Below are 12,587 nucleotides of genomic sequence, written 5' to 3' on the forward strand. Positions count from 1 at the left end.
GTTGAGTAAATGAGCGATTTCTAGTATTTACGTTTGAACAGACGAACAGCGCAGTAACTCTGAGCAGATGTGATGGTGAACTGAGGAATGATCTCACGAGAGGATGATGGACTCTTTCTACTGAGCCAATCTTGCTGATCAGAACCTGTTCCTGGTTTAGACACGGTCTACCTCTGCAGAATTCAACTAAAACTCTGATGATCACCAGTGTCATTATGATGGTGCTTTGATTATATTTTCTCTTATTATTTTGTATAAACAATTTGACAATTTTTTGTTTGAATGGGCACCTTTTAAAAACCATAAACTGATTTATTCCATATTAATCTTTCCTTATGCTAAATATTCATCCTCTGATAGATTTTATAGGTGTTTATATTTATATGAGAACAGAATCGGTCAAGATTTTGAAATGTCGATTTTTAAAAAATATTTTTGAAGAAGTCTCTTCTTCTAACCAAGGCTGCAATTATTTGATTTAAAAATTACAGGAAAAATAGTAAAATATTATAAGGAAAAAATATATATTTTCTGTGTGAATCTGTGTTAAAGTGTAATGTATTTCTGTGATGCTCCGCTGTATTTCCAGCATCATTCCTCCAGTCTTCAGTGTCACATGATCTTCAGAAATCATGATAATATGATGATTTACTGCTCAAGAAACATTTCTGATTATTATCAGTGTTGAACACAGTTGTGCTCACAATATTTCTGTGGAAACTGTGATGCATTTTATTTTTCATGATTCACAGATGAATAGAAAGCTCAGAAGAACAGTGTTTATTTAATTTTTTTATAGATTTTAATGTGATGAATAAGTGTAATTTGTATTTTTTTTTTAACAATTAAATACAGTGCAGCATGACTGTTTCAAACACTGATAATAATTAGAAATGTGTCTTGAGCAGTAAATGATCATATTATTCTGATTTCTGAAGATCATGTGACACTGAAGACTGGAGGAATGATGCTGAAAATACAGCGGAGCATCACAGAAATACATTACACTTTAACACAGATTCACACTGAAAATATTTTTATAAAATTATAATATTTCACTATTTTTACTGTATTTTTATATTTATGCTCCTTCGTGAGTAGTAGAGACTTAAAACATTTATAAAAAAATCATATAATTCCAAACTTTTGACCGATGTGTTATATAAATGCTTTGTAAAATAGCTATATTCTATATTTCCACCAGTCACTGCAGTTATTGGTGCTGCTGTAAAAATTTTTTACATATAATATGTGATTGATGCAGTTCCAGAAGATAAGATGCATGAATATAAAGGGTTAACCAGATTAACAGGTTACTTTTCTACAAGCTGTAGTGTCCAGTGACATTATTTACTGTACAAAACTCCAACACTGTATTTCTTTGTTACTGTAAATTTTTGTGACTGCTCTTGAGTTTGTGTAAATGAGCTGTTGGTGACTAGTAGGTGTTCTTTACTCAACTAACTAGTGTTTACATCCAGATCTGAACTAGATCCAGTGCTTTAAGTGGGCCAGTACGCACCAGTACTCAGTACCGCCACTTCCAAATATAGCTCTTGAGCATATACTGCCACCTCTCCATGCGCCCAGAACGTGATTTTAGCATTAAGTTCATTTGGACATCTGTTTTAATGGAGGTTTTAATCATTTGCCTGCGCTGCCGCTTTTCAGAGCTTCTTCCAAGGTCGGAGTATGGAGCGTGAATCATTTGAACCAGTTTGGGAGTTCGAAGCGGGATCGCGAATCATTTGAGTCAGTTCGGGAGTTCGTAGCGGGTTCGCGAATCATTTGAGTCAATTTGGGGATCGCAAATCATTTGAATCAGTTCGAGGAATCGGAGCGGGTTCGCGAATCATTTGAGTCAGGTCGGGAGTTCGTAGCCGGTTCGCGAATCATTTGAGTCAGTTCGGGAGTTCGTAGCGGGTTCGCGAATCATTTGAGTCAATTTGGGGATCGCGAATCATTTGAGTCAGTTTTGGAATCGCAAATCATTTGAATCAGTTCGGGAGTTCGGAGCGGCTTCGCGGATCATTTGAGTCAGTTTGGGAATCGCAAATCATTTGAATCAGTTCGGGAGTTTGGAGCGGCTTCGCGGATCATTTGAATCAATTCGAGAGTTTGGAGCGGGTTCGCGAATCATTTGAGTCAGTTTGGGAGTTTGGAACGGGATCGCGAATCATTTGAGTCAGTTTAGGGATCGCAAATCATTTGAATCAAATCGAGAGTTCGTAGAGGGTTCGCGAATCATTTGAGTCAGTTTTGGAGTTCGGAGCGGGATCGCGAATCATTTGAGTCAGTTTGGGAATCGCAAATCATTTGAATCAGTTCGGGAGTTCGGAGCGGCTTCGCGGATCATTTGAATCAATTCGAGAGTTCGGAGCGGGATCGCGAATCATTTGAGTCAGTTTGGGAATCGCAAATCATTTGAATCAGTTCGGGAGTTTGGAGCGGCTTCGCGGATCATTTGAATCAATTCGAGAGTTTGGAGCGGGTTCGCGAATCATTTGAGTCAGTTTGGGAGTTTGGAACGGGATCGCGAATCATTTGAGTCAGTTTAGGGATCGCAAATCATTTGAATCAAATCGAGAGTTCGTAGAGGGTTCGCGAATCATTTGAGTCAGTTTTGGAGTTCGGAGCGGGATCGCGAATCATTTGAGTCAGTTTGGGAATCGCAAATCATTTGAATCAGTTCGGGAGTTCGGAGCGGCTTCGCGGATCATTTGAATCAATTCGAGAGTTCGGAGCGGGTTCGCGAATCATTTGAGTCAGTTTAGGGATCGCAAATCATTTGAATCAAATCGAGAGTTCGTAGAGGGTTCGCGAATCATTTGAGTCAGTTCGGGAGTTATTAAAAATCCTTTTGCACATTTTATTTATGTTCAGTAGTTCTTTCTAGCTCAAGCAAATCCACAAACTAATAAAATGATTTATTATTAAGGTCACCTGTTGACTGCTGTATATAAAACCCCTTCATATAGTTGTTACCTCACGGGATGAGGGGAGTCATCAAAAACAAAACAAATAAAAACAGAAAATAATTATTTTTTTGGCTATAATAGAGTACCGGCACCTCTTTTTGGCCACTTAAAGCACTGACTAGATCAATGTGTTTTCTGTCAAAGAAAGGAAGCTGACTGATCTGTGAATAGTTTTATTAGAATTATGTGTTTTATGTTCTGTCGCTGTCATTCTGTTGTACTGTGGAGCTTCTGTCACGAAAACAAATTCCTCGTATGTGTAAACATACCTGGCAATAAAGCTCATTCTGATTCTGATTCTGAATAGATTTAATAAATGTTAACATGAGATGAGATGCTCTTCAGTGGCGTGTTCCCATGTTTTCACCCAGAATCTGCAGATAATGATAGTTTGGGTCAATAGATGCTGTAAACTAGAGGTTAAAATGAACTCCAACATCCTGTTCATTTTCAGATATAATATTCATACTCAAAACGTTTGCACAGAACAGTTTTCATGACAGATTTATTCAAACATAACAAACAGTAATTAAGCTCCTTCTAGTGTTTTATAGCTAACTAATGAATGTGAACAGTTAATAACATTCCTGAGGTAAATGCATGGTTAAGTTAATCTGTCTTCCAGTTGAAACTCTGATTCAGCGATTATAAAACATGGATCTGTATTTTCCAACATGGCTTCTGATGTTCGTTCATGTTTATTTTGTGCTGTAACTTGTAATAAAGCAGAAGAGACTGGCTCTCTGATCATTAATTGTTTGTATTTGCACGGGATTTAAAAGCTGAGACTTTCCAATCAGAAGTAACAAAGCACACATCTCTTTGGAGGCATGTTACGAATAATGTTCTGTGAAAAGGAAAAATCTGGCAACCTGGTTTATATAAATAAAACCCTGTTATTATTGCTTTAATCTGGACACGAGAAACATTTGCATTATGCAAGTTGCTGTCTGACAGGCTTTAGATCGACTCTGATCATCTGCTGCTTCTTAACACTTGGCCGATATATCAGTATATCGGTGCATCCGGGTTTTCACGTGCGCGTGCGCGTCTTGTGGTGGATCTTCTGGTGCGTGCGCAGGTTGCTCTGCTGGGAGAAGTTTTTTCCGCAGGTTGCGCAGTGGTAGGGTTTCTCTCCGGTGTGAATGCGCTGGTGCATCTGCAGGTGACTGAAGCGATCGAAGCTCTTCCCGCAGAACGAACAGATGAACCACTTCTCGTGCACCGTTTCTCTCCGGTGCGCCGTCGTGAACGCGCGTCCGTCTGCGCAGCTGCGTCGCAGATTCTCACCCGGAAGCGCTCGGATGAAATCTGGTTCGGTTCTGTCGGTGCACGAGTTCTGGTTTAGGGATTCAAAGTTGAGATTGTTTAAGGTTTGTCCGGAAGCGACGGACGAGCCGCTTTCTGCAGATGCGAGTGCGCATGCGTCTGTGTCTGCAGTCACGTGCGGATCTGTGATTTCAGACGGAAAGCTCTGCTTCATCTCCACCTCCAGCAGTCCACCGAAGTCTTCCTCGCTTTGAGGAGCGTCCTCTCTGTCTGTGCAGATGATGTGTGTGTGTGTTTCTCCACAGGAATGAAGCTGTGGATCAGTGTGTGTCTGGTTGAAGTCTAGACTCGTAGCGTGACGAAGATGAGAAGCAGGTTTCTGAACGAGACGTGCTGCAGATAAAACAGAAATCACACCGAAATCATTAACTACAGAACCTTTGAACTTACCCTTTGAACTCTATTCTTGGAAGTAACCTTTAATTTATTTAAATGTTAGTTTTTGATTTATATATATATATAAAATCATAATAATTGTATCGTACAATGTACATTACATTTACAATATATATATACATACAATGTAATAATGTAATAATAATGCATTATATTTCAGCATTTTTTCAGCAATATTTCAGCATTTCAAATATACACATACACGTTTATTTTCATTTTTGAAATGCTAAAAGACAAACGACATTAATTAAAAAATAAAAATGGAAAAAAGTTTGAATTTTGATTTTCTTCACTCTCTCCCTCTCTTTGTCTCTCACACACACTTTATTATTTTTTATAATTATTTTAATAATTAACCAAAACATGGTTGTTACTTGAAAAGGTTTTTCCATTGACTGTTCTTTGTTGCACAAAAAAAAAAAATCGCAAAATGATATTTAAGAATGATTTTAATTACATTTTAATAAATGTTGCAACTGTTCCCTGTTGTGGAGTCAGCTGCAACATTTGACACTGTCTATTCAAGCATAAACTGTACATTTATTATTACAGCAGTGAGTAGTGTGTGACCGACAGACATGGCTTTATTGTATATTAATATTGTTTTTTTCAATAAAAACAGTGTCTGAGAAACTGAAGTTTTTTTATTTTTTTTAGATAGTTTGCTTTATTGATACAAATCAGGAGTTTGACATAAATGATTTTTTGTGAATTGTAATTTCAATGGCAAATCATCCTGTAGTAGAAAACCCCATGTAATCTGAACTCTTTTCGTATAGGTGATGCTGGTTTCTGGATACAGTATTGATCAGTGCAGCAATGATGAGTGACTTACATTCATCAGCTGTGATATACACAGCATGAAGTATGTAGTATGCAGTCTGTTGTATTAAGTATGTAATATACAGTGTGTTGTATTCAGTGTAGTATGTTGTATTCAGTATGCAGTGTGTAGTATGTTGTATTCAGTATGCAGTGTGTTGTATTCAGTATGCAGAATTCAGTGTGTTGTATTCAGTATGCAGTGTGTTGTATTCAGTATGCAGTATGTAGTATGCAGTGTGTTGTATTCAGTATGCAGTGTGTAGTGTGTTGTATTCAGTATGCAGAATTCAGTGTGTTGTATTCAGTATGCAGTGTGTAGTATGTTGTATTCAGTATGCAGTGTGTTGTATTCAGTATGCAGTGTGTAGTATGTTGTATTCAGTATGCAGTGTGCAGTGTGCAGTGTGTTGTATTCAGAATGCAATGTGTTGTAATCAGTATGCAGTGTGTTGTATTCAGTATGCAGAATTCAGTGTGTTGTATTCAGTATGCAGTGTGTAGTATGTTGTATTCAGTATGCAGTGTGTTGTATTCAGTATGCAGTGTGCAGAATTCAGTGTGTTGTATTCAGTATGCAGTGTGTTGTATTCAGTATGCAGTGTGCAGAATTCAGTGTGTTGTATTCAGTATGCAGTGTGTAGTGTGTTGTATTCAGTATGCAGAATTCAGTGTGTTGTATTCAGTATGCAGTGTGTAGTATGTTGTATTCAGTATGCAGAATTCAGAATGCAGAATGCAGTGTGTTGTATTCAGTATGCAGTATGCAGTGTGTTGTATTCAGTATTCAGTATGCAGTGTGTAGTATGCAGTCTGTACCCGTGCTCCTGGCAGCGGTGACGCGCTGTAAGCCGCTCTCGAGCGCCGTGACTCTGCTCTTCATCGCGTCGATCTGCGCGTCTCTCTGGTGGATCTGCACCCGCATCTGCATCAGCGCATCCTCGTGCAGCTGCAGGATCTCCGACACTGCGGCCTCCAGCACGCGCTTCAGTCTGCTCTCAAACACGGCGCTGCTGCTCGCCATCTTCACTTCCGGACGCGTCCAGACCATCGCGCTCTCACTGTACCTTCAGAAGCCGCGGACGAAAACACTTCCGGCTTCAGCAGCAGCGACCGTAAACACCGCGAGAGAAGAGCAGCAGCAAAGAGTGCAATTACAATAAAACACGAAATTTAGTGGTCCTCAAAATCTAAAGAAAGAAAATAATGACCGACCAATCCGACTGATGGTAGCCTAATTATTTTCCTTTCTATATATAACTATTATAAATTATTTTATTATAATTAATTAGGTACATGATATGTTCTACAAGTGTCAAAAAGTAAAACAATTGATTCAAAAATAAGAAAAATAATTTTAATATATTTATAAAATTATTTAGTTATAATTAATTATATTTCAGAATTATAATTATATTTAATGTGTTTTAATATGTGACATTTAAGGTTCAATATATGTTCTAGAACTGAAAAAATACAGTACAACAATTAAAAAATAAGATTTAAAAAGAAATATATATATATATATATATATATATATTTAAAGTTGAAGTTCAATATTAATTAAAAAAAAGTTATTTCAATTTTGCTTCAATGTTTCATTTAATTTAATTTTATAATACATTTTATTTTAATTAATTATTTATAATACTTCTATAAAAATTGATACATCTGGGTATTCATAATAAATTAGTTGGAATTATTTGGAATGTTGAAGGTCAAACGCGTGGCATTATGTTCTAGAAGTGCCAAAAAAAACAATATCAATTCAAAACCAAAAAAGTTGTCATTTTTAAAAGTTATTTAATTGAACACATCAGTTTTTTTCATATTAAAATGTTTTTTATCTTTCCAGTTTACTAGATGATACCAAACTGTAACAAATGTTTTATTCAATCATGCAGACAAATCATAAATTAACAAATCAAACACATCAATCGATACAATCTGAAATCAAAATATGAACATACAATTTGAAAGTGCATTTAAAACAGCACAAAAGAAGTCCCTGTGTGTGTTTTACAGTGGATGAGCTGCTGTGTTGTGCTGTTGTCAGCTGTGACCCCTCGCGCTCGAGTGCGTCCTCTGGTGAGACTTCAGACTGGAGCGCTGCGTGAAGCGTTTCCCGCACTGACCGCACTGGTACGGCTTCTCTCCGCTGTGCACCACGGCGTGCCGGATCAGATTGCAGTGTTTGGTGAAGCTGCGTCCGCACTGAGCGCAGGCGAAGGGCTTCTCGCCCGTGTGACTGCGCAGATGCTCCTTCAGCTGCCCGAAGCGACTGAAGCTCTTCTCGCAGTACGAGCAGCTGAAGCGCTTCTCCACGTCTGCACTCGAGCGCCAGTGAGTCCGGAGCCGGCGAGCCAACGCTGGACCCGAATCCACCCCTGCACCCGTCTCTCCATCATCTGCACCGATCCGTTCAGGCTCGTAAAGCTCCATCTGTGTCTCCACGGGATCCAGACACATGTTTCTGGACGGCTCTGTGTTTGTCCACAGCTGAGCGAACCTCAGGTGACCTCTCGGCTCCTCATCGTCCTCCTCAGCTTTAACCTGGAGTCCCGGTCCGCTCCGACGCTCCGTGGACGTCTGGGAATGTGTGCAGTGTGTGTTTGGGATCTCTGAAGCTCCTCCTAACAGTGGTTTATGGTTCTCCTGAGCTTGGATCTGTTGGATGTTCTGCTGCTCGGGATCGAAGGGACGATTCGCTGTGGGTTAAAGCAGAGAGTTAAACACTCTTGAGCAGACTTTTAAAGAGAGTAGTGATTCCTCTGGGATCAGATGTGATGATACCTGCAGCAGCGCTGCTGGATTCTTGTTCCTGTTGCTCTTGTTTAATCACTAAAACCCCGGTTCCCTCGTCCGGTGAACAGACAGACTACAGACACACCAGAAGACATCAGTGTTTCGATTCACCATCAAAAACAAGAATGGTTTATCAATGACAGAATACACCACAGGTATTATAGTTAACCAAAATTATATAAAAAAAAAAGCTTTAGTTACCAAAAAAAAAAAAAAATTGTAGCAATAGCCAAAAATACATTGTATGGGTCAAAATTACAATTTTTCTTTGATGGCAAAAATCATTAGGATATTAAGTAACGATCATGTTCCATTAAGAAATTATTTTTTTTGCACCCTCAGATTCTAGATTTTCAAATATTTGTATCTCAGCAAAATATTGTCCTATCATAAACCACACATCAATGGAAATATTATATATATATATATATATATATATATATATATATATAATCGAAAGAGTTGAGTAAAAGAGAATCAAAAGAGAATTGACTTTTTCAGCATTTTCAACTTGATGTACAAAAAAAAAAAAAACTACATCTGCTTATTTAAAAATAATAATGAAACTAATATAATTGACAAAAAAAGAAGAATAACTAAACTTTAACTGCAAAAACATTACTAAGAATAATAATATCTCAAAAAATGACTAAAACAAAACTCACATCTACTGAATTTCCACAACGTTCTCAGTCATTTATGATAACAGGATAAGGATTTCTAAAAGCTTATTTTAGATACAATAATTAAACCAAAACTATGCATTTTGTATAAAAAAAAATGTTTTATGTTAAACCGTCTACAATAATAAAGATAATACAAAGCATTTTTAAACATATTTAAAAATAAAAAATTATATTATTTAAAAAATCTTTTAAAAACTATCTATAGATATTTTTATTCTGAGCATTTGTCGCTCAGTGTCTCGAGATGATGATGATTTACAAGCGTCCTGATGTCTCCAGGTCAGATATCATCAGAAAGAGTTTGTGTTTTCACCTGATCTGGATTCTGATCTGGATTCTGCTCCTGATCTCCGATCACAGACACATCGGAGTCTCTCTGAGTCCTGAACCACACTGAAACACATTACATTACCACATTAGATGCAGATCTTCATTCCTTACTATAGATCATGTCATTGTTATGGTCTTATGGATGCTATTCTTTCTAGTACACAACAGTACTATAGTGGTTCTGTGTGTGGGCAATGATGACCTCTGACCTCTCCTCCTGCCCCGCCCTCTGACCCTCCTCAGCTCGCCGTCCAGAAGCACGCACTTCCTCTTGAGGGCATCGATGTCCCTTCGGCTGCGGGTCAGCTCCAGTCTGATGACCGCGCAGCTCTCGTCCACGCGCCGGCTGATTTCCGCTTCCGCCGCTTTGGCCACGAGCTCCATGAAGGACACGAGCTGCGCCTGGAACGAGCAGTACGACATGATCTCTAATCAAAACACGTGGCTTTATACATTAACAACGTCCAGGACCGAATGTGCTTCGAAAATAAACCCTTAATAACTAGATCGCTGCGTCCAGCGGTTTAAAAACCCAAAAATTGCCTCAGAAACCGAGTAAACGGACAGAATGAGAGCGAGAATGACAGGACGATGACAGAGTGGGCGGGGTTTAGCGGCCGGGAAATAATTATCTCTTATTATTATTATTATTACTTTTTTTATTTTAATTGCGTGTTTCATCACGTCTAACTGTTTTAAATATATAAATTTCCTAAAAAACAAACAAACAAACAAACGAATAAACTAATAGAATGACAAAGAGAATGACTGGATGATGACAGACTGGGCGGGGTTTAGCGTTCGGCAAATAATTATTTATTATTAATATTATTATTATTACTCTTTTTATATTTTAATTGCGTGTTTCATCACGTCTTACTGTTTTAAATATATAAGTTTCCTAAAAAAAAACGAATAAACTGAAAGAATGACAAAGAGAATGACAGGACGATTACAGAGTGGGCGGGGTTTAGCGGCCAGGAAACAATTATCTTTTTTTTTAATCATTCATATTTTATTTTATTTTAATTGCGTATTTCATCACGTCTGTTTGATATATACATTTCCTCAAAGAAACCAAGTAAATAGACAGGATGAACGCGAGAATGAAATGACGATGACAGAATGGGCGGGGTTTAATTATATATTTTTTAAATCACTCTTTTTTTTTCTTTTGCGTATTTCATCACGTCTTACTGTTTTAAATATATATATTTTTTCAAATAAAACAAAATAAACTGATAGAATGGCAGCGAGAATGACAGGAAGGTGACAGAAATGCGGTTTAGCGACCAGAAGAAAAAGAATATATATTTTTTTATTGATTATTAATTTATTTTTGTTTCCAAATGTATATTAGTTTGTAAGCTGTCAGTGGTTTCATTATATAGCCCAGGTGTATCCCAGTCTTTGTCTTTAACATATATGTGTATGCCTTCTATACAAATATCTTCAATGAAACAAAAAAACGTCGTCAGATTTGAATGCAACTCAAAGGAGGATCTGCGTTCTGGGCCTCGTGGCGCCTCCTGGCGGGAAACAGCAGAAATGCGTCGCTTCCGGTCACAATACCGTAAATATACTAGATTAATAACCAATAATGCACGCTTTTTTATTGAACTTAAATGTGCTCAATTGAGGTACGTTTTATATCAAAGCTACAGTTAGTACACACTCAAAAAAATTGAAATTATTTTACATGCACATAGGAATGCATGTTTGCAATAACATGCAAAATCACGTTTTCGGACTATATCCTGTCATTATATAAGTGTGTGTGTGTGTGTGTGTGTGTGTGTGTGTGTTTTAAAGTACTGTTGGGTTTTTGGACATACATTTTTTGGTCGGTTCGGTGTTTTCTCATTTAACAATTTTTATTTAACAATTTATATATATATATATATATATATATATATATATATATATATATATATATATATATATATATATATATATATATATATATATATATATATATATATATATATTTACCATGTTTGGACAATGCTGTTTTGAGAAGAACCCTGGAATACCATGAAAATACCATGGTAAGTGAATAACCACCTTGTTCTGCTCCAGCTTATGCATTAACATAAGTTCATTCACTTTTATGCTTTGCATATTATTGCCTATGACAAATTGCATGTGATTTTCCACATTTGCAACACGCTTTTGATAAAAATGCATAGTTAAACTAATCATAGTTATATTAAATTACTGTGGTGCTTTTCACAGTTTTGTGTCATGATGTCCTTCTGTCTTTTCCATATCTAGGTTTGGGGAATAACAGAGGCCTGATGCTTCTTATATGAAGCAATCTCACAGATGGATGAACGCAGCGCTCAAGATAAAGGCGTATATCAGAAATGGAGAATAAAGACAGAAAGTAAAGACTCAGGAAGTCACTGAGGGAAGTTTAGTGGTTTCTTGCGTCACAGTCACTTTACACTGAAGCTTGTGCCGGTGCAGAGAGAAAGGTAAGGACTGGAGGCTTCTCTCTATTCGCCTCTACGTTTCTCATCTCAGTTCTTCATTCAGGTTTGCTTTTAAAGATGCCAGATGGCACGCTCATAGGATGTTATCGGCTCGTAAGCGGGGAAAAGGCCTGGGTTTATTTGATGATGTGAGCGTAAAGCACTCGTGGCCTTCAGATCTGATCAGTCATTTCCGCAAGAGCACCAGAGAGGAACAAACTCGCTGAAAAACACAGACGAACGTGATGCAAATCCTTCACAAGGTGTCAGAGACATCAAAACCGTATCGGGATTTGAATCGATCTTCTGGGTTTCTTCTGGAAAGATATGAAGAGTTGTAGAAAGAGTGAGGGTGTGGCCTTCAACTGGTGCAAAACTCAGAAAGTGAGAAGAGGAAACGCTGGCACTGAGGTCCGCTGGAGACGTGAAGCTCCGCGGTGCTTTACCTGAGCTTGTGTCGTGCTTCAGCTGACTGAAAATCAAATGCATTTCTCAGGTCGACATTTGGTTTGGTTTGTCTCATCTGCTCTCTGTTTAGATGTTGTCCTGTTTTTGCGTTTCCTTCGTGCATCTCTGCTGTGCTTTTTGTGCTTCCTGTGGTTGTGAACCCAGAGCTTAATGCAGTTTCATAATATTTCAGGCGACTTAGTGGAGTTTAACCAAGTACATATCAAGACTGATTTCAAATCAGCTACATTCACTCGTTTGCTACTCCTGGGATTTTTTTAATTAGTAAAAGTCATTCCTTAGTTTTAGGAGATACGATG

General features: G+C 37.7%; 3 protein-coding genes and 1 long non-coding RNA gene across 4 annotated transcripts in view; 1 reads left to right on the forward strand and 3 right to left on the reverse strand.

The window, feature by feature from the left end:
* Positions 1–12,587, reverse strand: part of LOC127938525 (uncharacterized) — a 68,155-nt gene that overhangs the window by 8,092 nt on the left and 47,476 nt on the right. The window lies entirely within an intron of this gene.
* On the reverse strand, positions 3,456–6,703 carry LOC127938479 (zinc finger and SCAN domain-containing protein 2). Its single transcript, XM_052535125.1, has 2 exons — positions 6,345–6,703; positions 3,456–4,640 (listed from the first exon to the last, which is right to left on the reverse strand). The coding sequence occupies exons 1-2, from the start codon at positions 6,574–6,576 to the stop codon at positions 4,012–4,014; spliced, it is 861 nt and encodes a 286-aa protein (XP_052391085.1). The 5' UTR covers positions 6,577–6,703; the 3' UTR covers positions 3,456–4,011.
* Positions 7,398–9,955, reverse strand: si:ch211-155e24.3 (uncharacterized protein LOC100150696 homolog). Its single transcript, XM_052535077.1, has 4 exons — positions 9,556–9,955; positions 9,330–9,409; positions 8,319–8,403; positions 7,398–8,233 (listed from the first exon to the last, which is right to left on the reverse strand). Exons 1-4 carry the CDS (start codon positions 9,767–9,769, stop codon positions 7,578–7,580), a joined length of 1,035 nt encoding a protein of 344 aa, XP_052391037.1. The 5' UTR covers positions 9,770–9,955; the 3' UTR covers positions 7,398–7,577.
* The window catches only part of si:dkeyp-68b7.12 (rho GTPase-activating protein 30), a 15,408-nt gene continuing 14,486 nt past the window's right edge, over positions 11,666–12,587 (forward strand). The window contains exon 1 of the mRNA XM_052535182.1: positions 11,666–11,823. The gene's annotated coding sequence lies outside the window, so the exon portion shown is untranslated. The remainder of the gene's footprint in view (positions 11,824–12,587) is intronic.

Source organism: Carassius gibelio, chromosome A2, assembly GCF_023724105.1.
Source record: "Carassius gibelio isolate Cgi1373 ecotype wild population from Czech Republic chromosome A2, carGib1.2-hapl.c, whole genome shotgun sequence".
Taxonomy (NCBI): Eukaryota; Metazoa; Chordata; class Actinopteri; order Cypriniformes; family Cyprinidae; genus Carassius; species Carassius gibelio.